The sequence below is a fragment of the Myotis brandtii genome, unplaced genomic scaffold, assembly GCF_000412655.1.
Source record: "Myotis brandtii unplaced genomic scaffold, ASM41265v1 scaffold223, whole genome shotgun sequence".
Lineage (NCBI taxonomy): Eukaryota > Metazoa > Chordata > Mammalia > Chiroptera > Vespertilionidae > Myotis > Myotis brandtii.
In genome coordinates this window covers 645,337-664,250 of record NW_005358369.1, presented here as the reverse complement: position 1 = coordinate 664,250, position 18,914 = coordinate 645,337, and the positions used below count along the sequence as shown (strand labels likewise).

The 18,914-nt window shown below is 58.4% G+C and overlaps 1 protein-coding gene across 1 annotated transcript in view; it reads left to right on the top strand.

Annotated features, from left to right (window-relative positions):
* WDR1 (WD repeat domain 1) overlaps nucleotides 1-18,565 on the top strand; it is a 38,825-nt gene extending 20,260 nt beyond the window's left edge. Inside the window, exons 5-16 of the mRNA XM_005866154.2 lie at nucleotides 1,040-1,187; nucleotides 2,517-2,697; nucleotides 5,753-5,830; nucleotides 6,138-6,218; nucleotides 6,506-6,739; nucleotides 8,221-8,308; nucleotides 9,906-10,062; nucleotides 11,531-11,618; nucleotides 13,902-14,012; nucleotides 14,887-15,060; nucleotides 16,414-16,558; nucleotides 17,511-18,565. Of these exons, the coding sequence (XP_005866216.1) occupies nucleotides 1,040-1,187; nucleotides 2,517-2,697; nucleotides 5,753-5,830; nucleotides 6,138-6,218; nucleotides 6,506-6,739; nucleotides 8,221-8,308; nucleotides 9,906-10,062; nucleotides 11,531-11,618; nucleotides 13,902-14,012; nucleotides 14,887-15,060; nucleotides 16,414-16,558; nucleotides 17,511-17,617 (1,592 nt within the window). The 3' untranslated portion in view covers nucleotides 17,618-18,565. The remainder of the gene's footprint in view (nucleotides 1-1,039; nucleotides 1,188-2,516; nucleotides 2,698-5,752; nucleotides 5,831-6,137; nucleotides 6,219-6,505; nucleotides 6,740-8,220; nucleotides 8,309-9,905; nucleotides 10,063-11,530; nucleotides 11,619-13,901; nucleotides 14,013-14,886; nucleotides 15,061-16,413; nucleotides 16,559-17,510) is intronic.
* The last annotated feature ends 349 nt before the right edge of the window (nucleotides 18,566-18,914 follow it).

Genomic DNA, 18,914 nt, shown 5'->3' with positions numbered 1-18,914 from the left:
TGGTTACAGAGTTGCCCAGGGCAGGGCTGCATCTGGGGTGTTGCGGCTCTCTCTCCCCTGGGCCCCACCTGAAGGGGACCAAAGCTCTCACGGAACCGCTGTCCAGTTAGTGAGGTGCTGAAGGGTGACCTGGGAACACAGCGCCCGCTCACCTGCTGGGTGGGCTCCCCAGACTCCTCCAGGCTGAGGAGTTAGGCCTCCAGTCTTAGCATCAAGGCCTCCATTTTTCCTGTGAATGGGAATTCAGCGCTTCTGCGGGAGGGGCGTGTGGCGGTTGGTGCTTGGAATGTCGTGGCTGGCTCGTGGCAGGGAGGGAAGGGATGCTACTCTATCACTGATCCGAGGCAGATGCTCCGAGGCCTGGCACCCTGTTCTGTCTGCAGTACCACGTAGTACCACTCCTTCCCACACCCACCCTGTGCGTCTCCCATGAGGCTTACTCACTGCAGCCGAGTCGTGGGGTTGGGCTGTGCTGTGATGAGTGAGGCTGCTGACTGCCTGAGGCGCAGTGGGGCTTCGAGGGAGTGGGGTTGACAGACCCCCATGGGGGCCACCACACATGCCTGGCACGCACCAGGCTGCCCAGCTGTGCGCCTTGATTCTGTTAGTAACAGGGCCATGTAGGAGAGAGGCAGGTGTCACTGGTATACTCACCGTGTGCCCTGGAAGAACTTCGGTCCCCAGTGTCGAGGAAGTTAGTTACTGAGGCTCGTGTGTCATTTAGGTCCCCTACAAGGAAAGAAAGGTGGTCATAAAGCGAGGCTGCGATGGTGCCTGGGGTTTGCCACCTGTGTCCCTGGGCTTCCTATTGCCTATTGGAATGTGGTGATCACGGAATCTGGTGAGGGGCACAGACCCAGCAGTGGGCCTCGTGGAGGCAGAAGGTGCTGGTCAGTAAGTGGCTGGGGATCGTTGACCTACACCACACCCCTCCTCCCAGGCGGCCTTGGCCAACTGCAGGAGGCCTATGCCAGGCTGCACAGCTCTGCAGCCCTGGACCCGTGGTGACCGGGGCTCCCGCCACCCATTATGTCCGCAGATGTGTCTGGGAAGCTGCGGATCTGGGACACCACGCAGAAGGAGCACCTCCTGAAGTACGAGTACCAGCCTTTCGCTGGGAAGATCAAGGACATTGCTTGGACGGAAGACAGTAAGAGGATCGCCGTGGTCGGGGAAGGAAGGGAGAAGTGAGTCTGGCTTTGGCCCTCCCCTCCATGTCCCCTGATCTTCTTTCCGGGTGTCCCTGGTGGGAGGGGTGCGGTGACTTCAGTGTGCCAGCTGGGACGAGTGTGTGTTCAGTCCCCCTAGGTGCCAGGCTCTGAGCCTCCTCACAGAGGTGTGAGCAGCACGGGCCACTGGCTCCTTCAGGGTGGGCTTCAGTGACATGTAACAGAAGGTGAGCTCCTCGGGGTTTGTCTCAGGGCCCAGGCACCTCCTGTCTGTCTGTCTCGGGAGTCCTAGAACTCTTGCCACCATCATGCCCACCTTCCAGCACAGGAAGCAGCAAAGGGAGGCAGTGAAAGAGATGCAGCTCTTAGAGCAGGATTGGGTCCCTCCCAGCAGCTGCCAGGGAGACTGACATTTCCCAGCTGGGCACATCACCCAGGTCCCCTCACTAAGGAAGACGGGGTGAGGGGACACTGGGTAGGTGGCCCTCAGTGGCTGCTGCACTCCCAGGTCTAGTGACCAGAGAGGAACCCTGGTTTTCTTATTCCAAGTGCAGTCAGGGTTTCCTCTGGGGTGCCATGGCTGCCCTCCAGGACTTGAACTTGGCAGGCATATGCCTGTCTCCCTTATTGGGAGCCTCTGTAATGTGTATTGTGGTAGGTATTAGTTCTTCCATAGAGTTTCAGGTCATTCTTTTTTTTTTTTAAATGTTTTTATTGATTTGAGTGAGGGAGGCAGGGAGAGGGAGAGAGAGGTAGAAATATCAATGAGAGAGAATCATGATCAGCTGCTCCTGCACGCCCGTATGCAACTCCGGCATGTGCCCTGACCAGGAATTGAACCGGCAACCTCGTAGTGCGTGGGTCGATGCTCGAGCACTGAGCCACACCAGCTGGGCTTTCAAATCATTCTTGCTGGTCTTAACAAATTCTTTTTCATTAGATTGCAAATAGTAACCAAAACAATACGTTTTCACAAAATGCCAGCCGAAAACAAGGCATCATCTCCCCTCGGAGGGGATGGCAGGTGTACTTCGTGGTCCTGCCCAGGAAGGAAACTAACCATAAAGCTGGTCCCTGGCCGAGGCTTTCTCAGGGAGGCTTGCTGGCCCTGGGCCACACAAACACGGACCTCCGGCCTCTTCTGCAGACACGTGGTCTCCATGCTTTGGACAAATACTGTATAAAACCAAAATCGCAGTGTCGTCAGTGTGTGATTTGGATGGGAGTGTGGATGGGAGTGTGAAGCGTGGTCATGAGCCGGGGCTGAATTGGACACTCAGCTGCCCGTGTCTCATCCAGCTTCGCAGGGCTGATGATTTTTCCTGTGGCTCCTCTCGTTGGATAAAGGTTTGGAGCCGTCTTCCTGTGGGACAGTGGCTCTTCTGTGGGCGAGATCACGGGACACAACAAAGTCATCAACAGCGTGGACATCAAGCAGACCAGGCCATACCGGCTGGTGACAGGCAGTGACGATAACTGTGCCGCCTTCTTTGAGGGGCCACCATTCAAATTCAAGTTTACCATTGGCGTAAGTGGACTTCTCTCTGGAGGGTGGCTTTGGGTGAACTTTGTGGTTTGTATTTGAAGCCAGTGGAGCCTAAACCTGTTAGATGCTGATGGCAGAGGTCACGGCGCACACCATCGGTGTGTAGACAGAAAGCAGGGTTTGTGAGGGGACGCCACACGGTCCCCAGTCCTCCTAATCCTGCACTAGGTCGGCGTGGATGTTCTAGTTTCAGCAGGAGGGGCCCTCCATAGGGCCGGGCTTCGTTCTGGGATGCAGTGTGCATTCTGGGGTGGGAGTCCCAAGCACCTACGAGCCATGTGACTAGACCAGCATCCTGGCCTGCAGCTGTGTTAGCAAGGGAGCCCAGGGCTGGCATCAGCCTGCTCTCTGGTTGTGCCATCTTGAAACCAGCTGAGCCACCAGGGTGACAGGAGGTGGGGCTCCAGAGACATTCAGATTTGTCTCCAGCGCCTTCCCGGAGAGGTGAGGGGCAGGGACACACCTGTGAGTGGCACATGAGAGGAATTAGATGCTGTAAATGCCCTGGTGAAATGCCCCAGGTTGTGGGGTCTCAGTCCCAGTTTTCCACATGCTCCTGGCTGGCACAAAGGCTTGACCTTGGCTGACAGCAGGTGGCTGGCTGGACAGCGAGTGGCCTAAGGAAGGTTAGAACAAGCCTTTGTCCCTTAGGTGCCAGGAGAGGTAGTTGGAGGGCGGTCTTCTTTGTTCTCGGCACAGCTGAGGCAGGTGAAGGGCGCGGGCTGCCTCTCCAGGTGTCCTACAGGGGAGACCTGGCAGAGTGGGAAGCCAGCTGTGGGAGGGGCAGAGCTAAAGGAGGGCCAGGCGGCATTCCCAGGTCAGGGAGGAGCCGCGTCTCAGAGCCCCGTAGGGAGGAGGTGATGGTGGGCACATGTGTCTGAGCCTGTTTCTCTCCAGGCGCTCGGGACCAGGGCACAAGGCAGGTGGGACCAGGGAGGGTTCCCGGAGGGGACACCTGAGCTGTGGCTAGTCCACTTGTTCACACTGGAATCAGGCTGTGGAGCCCGGGTCTGTCCTGTCAATGATATGGACTTGGGTGCCTGACTTAATCATCACCTAATTGCTTTATGCCTCCATTTTCTCAATAGTGAGAGGGAGGAGATGGGGGCGGGGAGGCAATGACAGGAGGATTTGGGGAGCTTCGGGAAGTGCTGCTGTGACTAAAGGTCAGCAGGAGGGGACCAGCCTTCCAGGACCTTCCACATCGAGCCGCAGAGGCTGAGCCCACAGCTCGGGCTGATGCCCCAGTCCAGTAGGTGGCGGCCAGGTTGGGCAGCCGTGAGATGCTCAAGTTTGGAACCCGCCCCAGATGCTGCCCAGACCGTTCCTTCTTTGTCCCGGCCCCTCCCGCGGAAAGGGCTATTTTTAGCCCCCCTCTTTGGTTAAAGGACTGTTGGGGCTCCCTCCCTCTTTAGGTTAATGGGCTATTTCAGGAGCAGACAGCAGCCTCCTGCTCTTCTGGACACTTGGCTCCAATTGCAGGAAAGGCTGAGAGGAGTTTTTAAAGCCACCCAGACCCGGGACTTGGGGTGGGAGTGGCATTTGTCTGTGGGGCCCCTGCTGGGAGCCTGCATCGTTCCCGGGCCTGCAGGGCCACGCCAGCACCTGCTGTGGGCCGTGTCCGACAGCGTCGGGGGCAGCTGAGTGCTGTGACTGAGGAGACAGGGACCGGTGCTGGGGGGCGGCCTTTCAGAGGAGAGGCGGTGGACGTGTGGAGTCGGGAGGGGAGGGCAAGGGCCTTTCAGGAGGGCGTCCTGACTTCAGTGAGCCAGGTTGTATGGGGGGCGCTTTGTTCTCTCAGGGAACCAGTGAAACTGCAGTTGATGACAACCCATCGGTGGCTCAGTGCCTCTAGTCTACAGCCTGTTCTTCCCGAAGCCCCGAGGCCTGCTCCGCTGTGGCGAGCTCCCAGTTCTTAGGGCGGGAGCCCTGCCCCCTCTTCCCCATCTACCAAGCCCTTAGTCACAAGGTCCCGAGCCCCCTGACCCAGCCCCCCTCCCTTGTCAACTCTATGGAGAAAACCTGGAGCAGTAGGGACGAGAGAACTGGCCGTCTGGCCAGATGTCCAGGGTTTGAGCCGTGGTTTTGTTTTCAGAGCTTTCCTTTCACCTCGGAGCTGCCCTGAGGACTGGGAGGAAGGAGGAGACAATGTCTCAGACCCTCCTGCCCCTGGCTTTGCGCATCGCTGGCCCAGAGGGAGGACAGGGTCGGCCCTGCTCTGTGGCTGGCTTCCTTCCAGCCTGGAGTGGACAGCAGAGTAGTTGCAGGTGGCCTGAGTAGTTAAGGATCTGACCTCAGGTGGCTCCCCGCCAGGGGCCCCTGCCTGCCAGCCTCCTGCTCGGGGCCCAGAGCTGGCTCAGCCAAGAGCTCTGGATGGGAAACTGGAGACCGGCTCCTCACAGCCTGGCCTCTCGGGTCTGGTGTCTCCTGTAACAGGTGCCTGGAGGCCCCGAAGCCCCTCAGTGGTAGGAGGGTGGGCCTGTGGCGGTGAAGGCAGGGCAGTCGAGGCCTGAGAGCCCGGGTTGGAACTTGGACTCCATTTCACTTTGGTTCAGTGGGTGGGTGCCCCTGTTGGGCAGCCCTGCCCTCCAGCTCCGCATGCCTAGGACTGAAGGAAACAGTACACACCCTTAGAGCAGGGGTCGGGGGACACAGGAGCCAGAAGCACAAACCCCACAGCTGAGCTGGGCCTGGGCTAGGCCTGGGGCCTCGGGCAGGAGGCCTCGCCGTCACGGCAGGCACGGCTTGGGCTTGAGCTTGCTCCGGGGAAGGGGGGCGAGGGTGGTTCTGCCCCACAGATGAGGGAACACGGCATAGCAGACCGAGCCTTGGCTGGGGGTGTCCAGGGGCCTTCCAGGCAGAGAGCTGGGCCTGGGCCGAGGCAGGAGCCGAGCCAGCCCTCGCTGCGTCAGGAGCTCCGAGGTCTTCCTGTGGCTGTGGGCTCCATGAGCAGCAGTAGCTGTGAGGCAGGCGTGTGCTGCCTAGAGAGCTTTCCTGGACCTCCTCTCCGCGGGTGGATAACGTCCCCTTCCCACAGGACCACAGCCGCTTCGTCAACTGCGTGCGCTTCTCTCCCGACGGGAACAGATTTGCTACGGCCAGCGCTGACGGCCAGGTGAGGGCCGGGCCGGGCTGGGGGTCCTGGAGGGAGGGCTCCTCTGATCGTCCTCGGTGACTGTTCAGAACAGACTCACTAAAGCCGGTCTCGGCGTGGGAACGTAGGACTCTCCCCCTTTTCCACCTGGAACGGGCTGTCACCAAAGCACGGGAGACACGGCTCTGTCTCCTCTTAAATGGAGCAGAACCTTCGAGTAATTCTCTGAGTCTCAGTCGGGAACTGACAGAACAGTGATCAGGAAGAGCACTCGGCACGCACACTGCTGAGATGCACACAGTAACCCACACCCTCCCTCTGTTGGAAGATACACATCTACGATGGGAAGACGGGAGAGAACGTGTGCGCCCTGGGCGGGAGCAAGGCTCACGACGGAGGCATTTATGCTGTGAGTATGGGCTTGTGTTTCGTGGCTTCGTCTGTGGTCGTGGTCGCCGGTTTGCATTCACCGAACAGATTTGCAGTTAGAAGCTTCAGAGTCAGGTGATGGCACAGAGCTTCGGGGTCACGTCCAGCGGGTGACATGGCCTGGACACTCGCCCCGCCCCTGCCCCAGATGCCCCCCACTCTGGTTTTGCTTCTCCCTGCTCAGAAGTGGGGGCTGTGGCCGGGCTGCCTTCTGAGGCCACTTCCCACTGAAATTCTGACACGTGGCACACCGTTTTGTTTGAGTAGATTAGTTGGAGTCCTGATAGCACTCATTTGCTTTCTGCTTCCGGAGACAAAACCTCGAAAATTTGGGACGTCAATGTGAACTCGGTCGTCACCACGTTCACCATGGGCTCCAACGTTCTGGACCAGCAGCTGGGCTGCTTGTGGCAGAAGGACCACCTGCTCAGCATCTCCCTGTCTGGGTACATCAATTACCTGGACAAAAACAATCCCAGCAAACCCCTGCGGGTCATCAAGGTGAGGCTGCGCCGGATGCGCCTGCCTGTGTAAGGCAGAAAGGGAGAGGCTAGGGGGTCGAATGGGAGGCCCAGGGCTCTGGTAAAGTGGCAGGATGCTGGTTGTTTGGGAGGAATGTGTGTTTAGTAAGGTGGGAGGCCAGGGCCCCTCAGCCCTCCTCCTGTCCTGAGGGGTTCAGCCTCCCTCAGTTAGGGGCTCACGGGCTGTGATCCCCCAGAGCCCCGAGACAAGGTAAGTGGAGCACCCTCCTAGACCCGGGAAACCTCGAGGAGGACCAGGTGGCTTGAGGTGGGCCTGGACTTCGCTCGGGATTTGGCTGTTTAAAAGCAATCTTTCTGTAAATAGGTATGCTAAAGTGAAATGTGATAACTGATCTCTAAACTGTCCTTGTAGTTAAATATATATATTAAAAAAACTATAAGTTAAAATAACCTTCAGATTGTATAGCATAGGCCGATGCATTTTTAAACAATATTTACAATATTACCCAGAGGCTTAGGTGGGAATTAAGTGTAAAAACCATAAAAAACTGCACCAATTTTATAGCAAAATATCTGTACATTTAAAAAGATCATATATAACTACACATTATCCAAGGAAAATTGGACCTTCACCAAGGAGTTCACATAAGCACAACATAAAATAAGAAATTCAGTGGTTAAATACTATACAATAAACTTTACAATTAATATACTGATGTGATGTACCAAGAAGGTAAGCCAGAAGCAGAATGTATATTATGAAAAGTACAAATTAGCTTCAGTCCAGTTTTTGACTTTGGAATGGATCGAGTGCCCTGCCAGAGGAAGGAAAAGTAACAGTGGCTTAGTTGGCCATTTAGTCCCATTATATATCATTTAAGCTTTATCCCAACATGAATATTCAATTCCTCATAAAGTAATCTGGGAAATACAAAGTTTTTCGCTTTGATATATGATGCCAAATATATCTTCTCCGACTTACAAAAGGAAGAAGGGCGGGGGGGGGGGGGGGGAGCAGGGGAGCCAACCGATTGTCAGAGGAGAGTAAGGCTGGGTGACTAACACTTCTCCGCCAGCAGAAGTAATCTTGTTCGCTCGGGATTTGAACATGGGACTGCATATGGGGAGCCCCCTGGGCATGAGGGGCTGGAGGCGTGTGAGGAGGTGAACTCAGGAGTGATGGAGCCTGAGGTGTGGAGGCCTTAAGTGCCTGGCCAGGGGTCGGCAGCAGGGAGAGAGCGGAGGGGTCGAAGGACCCCACCTGTATCTGGTCCCTGATCCCCAGGGCCTGCCTCTGCCTTCTCCGCTGTCAGCCCCAGTGATTTTGTCATCTCAGGAGACTTACAGCCCGACCAGAAGCTCCTCGGGCTGACCTGGTGCCACCCACTGCAGACCCGCCTCTGCCAGGGCACTCGGGGTCGGGCGGAGTCGGTAGGGAGCAGTTGGAAGTCGCAGAGGCCGGCCGGCGTGTCCTCAGCTCCCCCCCTGCCTCCTCCACAGGGTCACAGCAAATCAATCCAGTGCCTGACGGTGCATAAAAACGGCGGCAAGTCCTATATCTACTCCGGGAGCCACGACGGACACATCAATATCCTTTGACTCAGAGCTGGCTCGGGGGCTGCTGGCGGGTGAGGTGGAGCTTCCTGCTCTGATGGTGCCAGAGGCAAGGCCAGCCAGCTGTCAGCAGCCACTCAAGCACCATGGCCGTGACCTGGCGGGTCACCTCTCACTTTGTGCCTTGAGTGGTGCTCCCCTGTCCGCGACTAGTCCTGGCCCGCCCCTCTCCCAGCAATCCACTCGTTGAGTCTCAGGTTCGAAAGGACTTGGAACCTCTTAGTAGAGCCCTGTATCTTAGAAATGGGAAAACCAGCTTTGATTGCTGAAGTGCCTTACCCAAGGCCGACAGCCCCTGTGGGCAGCGGGGCTGGAACCAGAACCCGAGCCTCCCTCCTCCAGTCAGCAGTTGAGGTGATCCCTAGACGCATGTGTGACCGCCCTTTCCTCCACCTCCCCACCCCACCCAGCCCGTGCTTGTGGCCTGGGGCTGGTAATCCCCCTCCCAGGACCGTCTTGAACATTGGAGCAGGTGTCTGCAGGGTGACCCACAGGTGTCCATACCCAGTTGGGGGCATCATTGAGCTGCCCTCATGTAGACAGTTTCCCAGTCTCTGTGCTGCATCTGGAAGGGGCTGACCGGGACTCCCCGTTTCTCACGCCTCCACAGACTCTTGTCTGCAGACCTTCGTCATTTTCGTGAGATCATGGAGTCTCCCCACAGTCCCAAGAGAGGGAAGCAGATAAGTCGCCCTCAGCCCCATTACATGTAAGGAGATGCAGGGAAAGGGGGTATATGTCCAGCGGGGAGAGAGGTGCTAGAACCTGCCTCTCCTGGTGGGTATGCAGGTCTGTGCAGCCACCGCCTTCAGTTGGCCTGGGTTCTCCCCTCCTGGCACCCGCTCATCCCCACCCCATGTCAGTGTACACACGTTACCCTTGATACTTACGTTTCCTGCCGGGTCCAGGGCTGGGGTCCCCATCACAAGAGTGTCAGCGCAAGTGCACACCAGCTTCCCAGAGGGACTATAACTTCATTGGAAATGAGAGGCTCACTCACTGATGTAAAGGAAGAATCTCGTAATTTAAAACCCACCTCACACACAAGCACCTGGCGCTCACAGGGCACAAACATGCCTCCCTGCGATGGGTCGGCCCAGGCTTTACCTGGGGCAGCTTGGTGTCCATCTGCTGAGCAGCGGGGCACGGCCAGCCTCCTGCTGGTGGACATGGGCTCCACAGCAGGTTCCCGAAGGAGCGGAGCACAGCGCTGGCTGTTATACAGCAATGGCCTCCGTAGTTGGGTTGTGATCTGTCTATGCTGTTAACTGCTCGCTCAGCGCAGTTCTGTGACCTGCTCAGCTGGCCTGTGCACCACTATCGCAGGAGGCGTAGTGGGCTCGGACCCGGCACGTTGGGTTATGAATGGCCCGCTGGCCTGCAGTCGGGTCGGCAGTCTTGCTGGTTTACCTGGACGGCTCTGAGATTCAGGCGTGGATGTGCACGGGGAGCTCGCCTCAGGCCCAGTGCATACTGTCCTGTCCCTCACATGCTGCCTGGGACAGGCTTTGGCTGTGGGCACCTCCAGCCCCCCATTCTGGAGGTCCGACTTTTCCTTAACCACCCCCCACATTACTGGGATTCCGAGACCGGGGAGAACGACTCCTTCACTGGGAAGGGCCACACGAACCAGGTGTCCAGGATGACCGTGGACGAGTCCGGGCAGCTGGTGAGCTGCAGCATGGACGACACGGTGCGGTACACTAACCTCACGCTGCGGGACTACAGGTGAGCTGCCCGGGGCTCCAGGACACGCCTCCGCCCCGAGAAGGCGCTGTGCCTGCCCAGTCGCCACTCTCACAGCATTTCCTCCCTCTTCGCTTGTCCTGGGCACTCATTCTGTTGCTGGGCTCTTGGCCAGGAGCTGGGTTAGAGTCCAGGTGCGCGCAGACCGTGACCAGGTGTAGCCTGGGAGGCCGGCGGCCAGGTCTCACCAGGCCCCCTCCTCAGCTCTGTTCCTCATCAGTAAGGTGAGGTGACTGGCACCAGTGAGGCCTTGAGGGTGCCTGGCATATGGCAGGTGCCCCACGGACAGATGGGCCCTGGGAGATGTGAGTGAAAAGCAGGGTCGCATTCAGTTTGCCCTGGTACGTGGATTGGTAGTCCATGGAGCGGGCGAGGAGGAAGGGGTGTCCTGTCCCTGCTCGCAGGCAGGCTCCTCCTTCAGCACCCACACCCCAGACCTCACTCTGCGGTTAGTTGTGTAGACACCACCATCCTCCCAGAGGTGGCAGGCTCCTGGAGGTCGTCTTGGTGACCCTCACACTGGGCACGGCACCTATCGTAGTGGACATGGGTGCTGTGGCCTCGCTTGCCTTTCGGTACTGTGGTCAGTTAGGCCTCAGGATGAGCGCAGAAACCACCCCAGAACCTGGCCTCCAGGCTCCAGTCCTCTTCCTGCTGCCCAGTGACCCCAGCATTGCCTTCCCTCGGGGCTGCACTGCCCCTGAGCCTCGGTGGGTGAGAGAACCCTCGGCGGGCAGAGCCACAGCCTGGCCTCCCTCTCACGGGCCTGTTCCCTGAGCCTTTGGGACCCCACGCTGGCCCAGTTACATGGAATTTTCCTCAGTTTATTATTTTCAAGGACGTTTTTGTGTGTGCAAATTTTCCTAGAATGTGTTTTCATAGTATCAGCTGAAAGTAAGAACACAATTTTTACCCATTAAAAACAATGGGTTATACAGGGTGTCCTAAAACAATGTATACACCCTGGAGCAGCTGACAGCTCAATTTTAAAAATGAAATGTATTTTAGTAATCACAGCCTTCATAATTACTCAGAGCGTGTGTGTGCATTTTGGGGGACACCGTGTATTTTACAGTGAGTTGTTGAGTAGACTGGTCATGGCCTGGGATGAGGGGGCAGAGCTCAGCACTGTCTGCACCCAGGAAACAGGGTCTTTGGATGGGGAGACAGAGCAGTGACAGGGTGCGGTGGGGTGGCGGGTACTTAACCACTTTAAATAGCAGCAGAAATTACTCCCCTCGTTCCTCTCATCACCCTTCCCCAGGCCCCACCCCCCGCCCCCTGTGATTTCCAGCTTTCTCCCAGACTCTGAGTCATTCCCCCATGTTTAGCCAACCCCCCCGTGGGTTACAGCAGCATGTCCTCCAGAACTGCCGTGGGTTCGCAGTCAGTGTGTGCACACCTACCCGAGCCCCCAGACATGGCATAATGCGCTCCTTCTCTCCAACAGCGGACAGGGGGTGGTGAAACTGGACGTTCAACCCAAGTGCGTGGCTGTCGGCCCTGGAGGATACACGGTGGTTGTGTGCATCGGGCAGGTATGGCCCCGCCGTGTTGGCTGGCAGGGCGGGCAGCTGGGCAGCGTCCCGTCTCTGAATCCTGTCCCGTCCTGTCCCATGGACAGTGGCTCGAACAGACCTTTTTATTGAGCTCTTTGCCCTTGTTGGCCTTCAGCATGTTCACTCAGCAGTCCTGTCCGTTACGTGTGGGGTTGTCCCTTCTTCCAGATGAGCAAACGGAGGCACAGAGAGGGCAGGTGGTTGCCCAAAGTGTGCACCTGGCAAAGGGCAGGGCTGGGATTTGAGCCCAGGTAGCCGGTCAGATTCTGCATTTGAGCGTCAGGCCCTGTGTGTCCGTTGCTGTGAGGCCTCTGAGAGGCAGAGCAGGGCTGTGTCTTCACTCATGTTCATGATGCCAGCCCTCTAGTGGCGGCACTGTGTGGCCTCAGGCATTTCCCTCACTCGCTGACAGCTCCCTGGGAGGGTTAGAGGAAGTACTGTCTGGCCCCTGCACCTTTGTAAGCCCCTTTCTTAAGGAGGAGGCTGAAGCCTGGGTGATCTGGTGACTTCCCAAGGCCACCTGATGGCAGGGGCACCAAGCCAGGGAGGGCTTTGCGGCTCTAGCTCCCCAGCCTGGTCCTCATTCATTCTGGTTGAGGTCCCTACATACTTTCTCTCGTGGAATTTCTGGAATGAAACGCCTTTGCCTGAGACCCAGGCCGGACCCACTTTGTACAGCTGTGGCCGACACCAGCTCAGCACACCTGGGCATCCCGGTGTGGGGGTCAGGAAGGCAGGTGTGACTGTGCCCTTGCTGGCAGGAGTGGTGAACCCTGCTAAAGAAGCTGCCATTCAGCATCCACGGCCCCTCCCCGTTCTGTGAGCTTAATTGCTTCGGGGAGAATAGATTCTGTGTCCTAGATAACACGACTTCCTGCCAGGCAATTACTGCAACGGCCAGGTGGTCAGTGGGGGACAGGAGTAATGCCTTGGAGCGCCTGAGCCTCGTGGGGGAGGGACTGGAAGGTGAGGTTCTTGGATGAGCGGGCAGATGCTCCCCAATGAGAGGGCGCTTTCCAGGCCTGTGTCTGAACACCTGGCCTTTGCAGGAGGGAGTGGGCTGTGGGCCCGTGGCAGGTGCTCTCTGTGTGCACGGGAGACGATCCCGCCGCCTCCCAGGGACTCAGGCCTGCAGCTCTCAGCCAGGTGCGGGGCTCGCTCCGAGGACACAGCTGCTGGTTGGTGTGCTTTGTTAGGCGCTCACCTCTGCCCTGGACTCTGTCTTCACAGCTCTTACCCCCTAGGGCAGCGGTTCTCAACCTGTGGGTCGCGACCCCTTTGGCGGTCGAACGACCCTTTCACAGGGGTCACCTAAGACCATCCTGCATATCAGATATTTACATTACGATTCATAACAGTAGCAACATTACAGTTATGAAGTAGCAACGAAAATAATTTTATGGTTGGGTCACAACATTTAAAGGGCCAGAAGGTTGAGAACCACTGCCCTAGGGGGCTGAGACTCAGGCTTCAGGAGCTGCCCCGCAGGCAATGGTGGCCAAGCCGGGATCAAGCCCCAATATGTCTGTCACCAGGGCCCTGCCATAGGGCCCGGACACCCCAGGACTCTGTCCCATCAGAGGAGGAGGAACGAGGCTGGAGTGGTGTGCCAGAGAGGTGCACAGGGAGCTCCAGGCCACCTCCTTGGAGCCGTCTGTCCCGTGCTCCCCTCCTGGGGCTGCCCTACAGGAGGGCAGAGCCCGCCTACTGGCGTCAGCCTGGTGCCCGTTTCCTCTGTAAGATGGGGGGCCAGCACTGTCACTCCAGGCCGTGGAGACGCACTGTGACGACATTGGATGCTTCACAGTCAGCAGGTCAGACTCACGAAGGGTGTTTCCTTGGACCTGAGAGACCAGAACTTAGACTGCTTGGGAGTCCTGTGCGTTCCCAGGGCTCTGTCGCAGCCCAGGCCTCCCAAGTGCCTCTCCCTCTATCAGGGGAAGCGGCTCGGCCTCGCACGTGGGAGCTGATTGAATAACTGGGGCACTAACGTGCACACGTCGTCAGCTTCCCGGGCAGTAGGTGCTGTGGTGGTGATGGTGGCAGTGGGGTGAAGGCGTGGCCTCACGGCCAGTGTTCACTGCAGTCCTGTGACGAGGACCTGTCGCCATCCCCTTGACTGGCGAGGGAGGAAGCATAGTCAGGGTTGCAGGCCTGAGGCTGGCCCGCACGGCCCGCCCCCAGCCAGGTCAGAAAGGGAGCCCCGACCCGAGCGGAGCCCTGTGCCAGGCTCCGCGCTCTGACCTCTGCCTGTGCTTCCAGATCGTCCTGCTGAAGGACCAGAAGAAGTGCTTCAGCATCGACAGCCCTGGCTACGAGCCCGAGGTGGTGGCGGTGCACCCCAGCGGGGACATGGTGGCTGTCGGGGCCACGGTAAGGCCCTCTGCCCTGGGTGCCTGGGCTGTGAGTGTGGGACTGTCTTAGGCAAAAGAGGAAGGAGTGGGACTGGGCCCCTGGGAACCAGCAAGGGACACCTCCATGATGACCCTCAGTCCCCAAGGGCTTCCCAGCCCTTGTCCTGGTCTTGTCCTGGTTCTGTGCACACAGCACAGGGCACCAAGGAAGGGACGTTTAAGACCTACCCAGGGGACCTTGAACCGCCTCTGGGACACGGGGAGCTCAGTTGCCTTGAGTGCAGGCTGGGCCCTGACTTGTCCTGGGGCAGCCTCAGGCGGTTGCAGGGACACCACCTACCAGCACCCTGGGTACCGCCCTTTCCTTCTAGCTCCGTCCCATGTGCTCACCCTCGCCAATTCGTCCCAGTGAGTGTTAGACTTCTCAGTGCCAGGCCCCAGGGACATAAAATTGAGGGCTCCCTGCCTTGAAAGGGAGGCACCTGAGGTGCATCCACCCTGGTCAGGCTCCCTGAGTGCAGGCAGAACCACCCACAGATGCCCAGGCCCCTCCTGGAGGCTCTGGCTTTTGGGGGCTGGACAGAGGTTGGCCATGGGCACCCCTGACCCAAGGACCCCTGGGGCTTAGGGGCAGCCAGTGGGCTGAATGGCAGGCACAAGCCCTTTGAAAGAGCTGGGCAGAGGGAGGTTTCGCCAGAGAGCAGGCGTTGGAAGGAGCTGCCGAGTGTGAAGTGTTCTCAGAGCCTGGCCTGGGAGCCCTCATTGGAAATTTCTGGAGTGTTTGTAAAATAGACAGACTCCCGAGCACCCAGACACAGAATCAGAATCGGGGTGCCCTAGGGCCCCTCCCTGGAGCACCTCCCGAGTCACTGTCCCATCCCTGACCCCTGCAGGACGGGAACGTCCGCCTGTACTCCATCCTGGGCACCTCGCTGAAGGACGAGGGCAAGCTCCTGGAGGCCAAGGGCCCCGTGACTGACCTGGCCTACTCCCACGACGGCGCCTTCCTCGCCGTGTGCGACGCCAGCAAGGTGGTCACAGTCTTCAGCGTTGCCGACGGCTACGCGGTGAGTGGCAGTCTGTCCCGTGTCCCCGTGCTGGGCGGTGCGGGTGGCGGGTGGGGGCCATGGCCTTTCCCTCCTGTCACCAACCGGATAGGTGCACGGGAGCAGGCGACTTTGCTCTTAGAGCGTGACCGACGGGGGACAGACCCTGCCGGGAGCTGTGGTCTGGGCGAGACAGACAGTTCCGAGGAGGCTGGGGAGCTGGGCGGCGGCTGCTGTGCGGGCGCAGAGGGCGTCGCTGGGCCTGGCTAGGTGCCCTCCTAGCCTCTGAGGCCTGTTCTCTCTGTCAGGGCCTGGGCTCAGTTTTTCTCTCGGCTCGTCACTGTCTGGGTCCAGGAAAGACGAGCGCTGGTTGTCCCAGCACTGGGTGCGCTTGGGGGACCCTGGGAGGTGGGTGGGGAGGAGGACCCCGTCGCCAGGGCACACGGAGCAGCCGAGGGCGCTTTGCACGTGGGAGTGAGAGTTCCTGTTTCACAGCATAGCTGCCCTGGGCGGTGCCCGTCCTGCTCCACAAAGGGGACTGCGCTTCAGAGAGACCTGGTCCCCAGCGGGGTGAGAGGCAGGCGGGCAGGACAGGATGGTGGCAGGTCTCCAGTCCCTGGGCCTCCCCACTGCCAGCAACCCCCACCCCCAACACTGACAGCTCTGAAAGCTACAGCAGAGTTAAAAGAATTTACCAGCTAGACTCTCCCATTAACATTTTATCCCGCTATAAAATGTACACATAACAAGAGACAGATGTGAACAAGGGTACATGTTTGCTGGCATTCACCTGTCAAGATAAACACCACCCTGCCCCACCCCCAGGAGGTGCCCTTCTGCCTGGTGCCACGAGATCACGTGTTCAGTGGTCTCGTTTGCCTGTTAGGAGCCTTAGGACATCTGAGTAATTCACGGGAGAGAATCCACAGAGGCCAGCATAGGCCAACGAGAGAGACAATCTCGGGCCATTTGTGGGGGTTGGCAAGAGGGGATACTGTTAGCAACCCCTTAGTGAGAGGGCTTTGGGCTGGGGCACGCTCTGGAAGTAGCCGCATGCAAAGCCTCCTGCTCTGCCCAGGCCGGCCCCGGCCCCAGCCCCAGCCCCAGCGGAGGAGGGAGGAGCCTCATGCCTTCCATCTCCGCAGTTCCCTGGTCAGGCCCTTCCGTCTGCCCTCGCTGCGCTGAGGGCTCTGACGGTGGCCGGTGCTTGATGCTGGGCTGCATCTTCAAGTAGCAGGGACTTCGTGAGGTTCTTACAAGGTGGCCAAGAGGGGGGAGGCGTCGCCTGGCGCTCATGGTCACTGGGTGGGTTGGTGAGGACCCATCCCTGACCTGAACCCTGATCTCTGCTGCCTCTTTTTACCCTGCAACTAGGAGAACAATGTGTTTTACGGACACCATGCAAAGATCGTCTGCCTGGCCTGGTCACCAGACAACGAGCACTTTGCCTCCGGGGGCATGGACATGATGGTGTACGTCTGGACCCTGAGTGACCCCGAGACCAGAGTCAAGATCCAAGGTGACTCTCACACCCATCTGCTCCCAGGCAGCTGGCCCCAGGGCTCCAGTGTCCCCTCTGTCCTTCCGGGGAGGCCACCCCGTGAAGGCGTGTCTCCTTCCTCCCCATCAAGCCAGGCTCTGCGGGCCCGAGCTGGGCACTCAGGGACCGACGGCAGGTGTGGTAGCAAGTGGTCTCCATACACAGGCCACGTGCTGAGTCGGGCTTCTGACAGCTCTGTCTGAGTCCATTCGGCTGCCGTATCAGTCCACACGGGCGTACACGTAACAGAAACTAGTCGCTCACAGCTCTGGAGGGGAAGCCCGAGGTCAGGGTGCCAGCGTGGTCGGTGGGGCCTCGTCCAGGTCGGGACTTCTCACTGTGCCCCGCGGCAGCAGGGTTCTGTGACATCTCCTAAGAGCGATGCTCCCGTCCATGGCCTGAACTTCTCATATCGTCACCTTGAGTCAGATTAGCTTTTCAACTTAGAAACTTTGGGGACAAGCATTCAGGCCTTCGCCTCCTCCCTTCCCCACCCACCCCACCCCCTTCAGCCTCACACTCTGCGAGAGCAGCCTCAGGAGAGCCATCCTGTGGGCCATGCATGGGCTTTAAATTTTTCTAGCAGCCACGATTAAAAAAGAAACAGGAAGTTATTTTTAATTATTAATTTTATTTACTCCGATACGTCATTTCCACATGAGGCAGCAGCCCACGTCACAGGCACTGTCGTCCCTCGTGGCTCACGCCCCGGTGGGGTCGTCCTGTGTAGGGCAATGTCCCGAGTGTCAGTGCCAGTGGAGGGGACACCTGCTTCTCCTCCATCCCAGCCCCGGGTCCTCCTGTAACTAGGGGAAGGAGATTCCTTAACAACGATTGAGTCCGGCCCCACAGGCTGCTCCGTCATCCCCGTCCAAGGTGTGCAGAGGAGCCGAGCGGCTGGCTCTCCTTAAAGTGTGTTTTTCCTCCTCAGATGCACACCGGCTCCACCACGTCAGCAGCTTGGCCTGGCTGGACGAGCACACGCTGGTCACCACCTCCCACGATGCCTCTGTCAAAGAGTGGACAATCAGCTACTGAGGACCCGCCTCTGCACAGCCGAATCAGGGACTGGAGTTCAAGTGCAGCAGAACAGAGGTTTCCTCTAACTCTCTGTACCGCCCCGGCCCGCCCCGGAGCAGGGCCCACCCCGATGACCCTCGTCTCTGCAGGGTGTTCGTATCTATACACGTCCTTCTGAAAGCTTTAGACAGTGACAGTTTGCACATGAGAAATAAAGTGAGCACTTAAACAGTGTGTGGAGCGTAACTCAACCCACCCCCAGCGCAGCCCGGGGCACATTCCAGAGGCAGCGCCTCCAAAGCACACTGCCCACTCCCGGGGCTACCGCGTGTCGGGTAGGTGAGTCCCAGTCCCCCTGCCGGCGGGCTGCACCAGGAGGGGGCACCTGCGCTCAGCGAGGCCGAGTGCTGTGGCCCAGATGTCACGCGGTCACTCACTCCATGAGCCACGCTGTGCGTCGCCCCCAGAAGGCCTCGAAGTAGACGGGCCCGCGGGACCTCATATCCACTCTCGGTTTTTGTGCTTGATTTTAAGAATGAACCATGATGGTTTTTTGTTTTTCTCTTTTTTTAGTTTTTTTTTTTAATGTGTCTTAACTGTTGCCTGTCTTGTTTACTAGCTATTGGGTTGAGGGCGATGTCTCCAGGAGTCCTTGTTAGTAGACTGAGGTGTCCTGGTCCCCATGCCACTGTCATCCTTCCATGTTTTCCTTTCTCTCCCCCTCCCGCCCCCAAAGCAAAGGTTAATTTAAAGGTAAAGATGAGTCGCTGTAAGCTGTCATCGTCGCACCTTTTCTTTTTCAGTGCAGAAATTAAAGTGAGCATCAGCACGGTGACTTGGAGTTTTCTTGCGTGTGTCGGAATCACTGGTAAATGCTGCTGAGAGCAATCCCTCCCCCGCACTTGTGAAAACAATGAGCGCTTTACGAGATTAGAGCGAGAGATGATTAAATATCTTTTCTCTTCACTGTGGATCGCTGACTCTGTGTGGCGGGCCCCTGGGGCTGGGGCACACGGTCAGGGGAGGCGGCTCAGGCTCAGGCACTGGGACTGTTAGGTGCGCCTTCTGATGGGCGAGAGGCCCCGGGGAAGGGGCTGACACTGGGTCCTGTTCTGTCTGACCACCACGTCACTGTGACCTGGGCCACCTCACCTCCCTGGTCTCAGCCTCAGTGTCTTCTGTGAGCTGGAAGCACTGGACCTGTCCCACCCGTGCACTGAGCGGTGTGAGCCTGTCCTAAGCTGACAGGCAGAAAGGGGTGGGACGCTCCTGGAGCATTGGCAGAGTATGACGGTGCATCAGTTTCCACATCTGT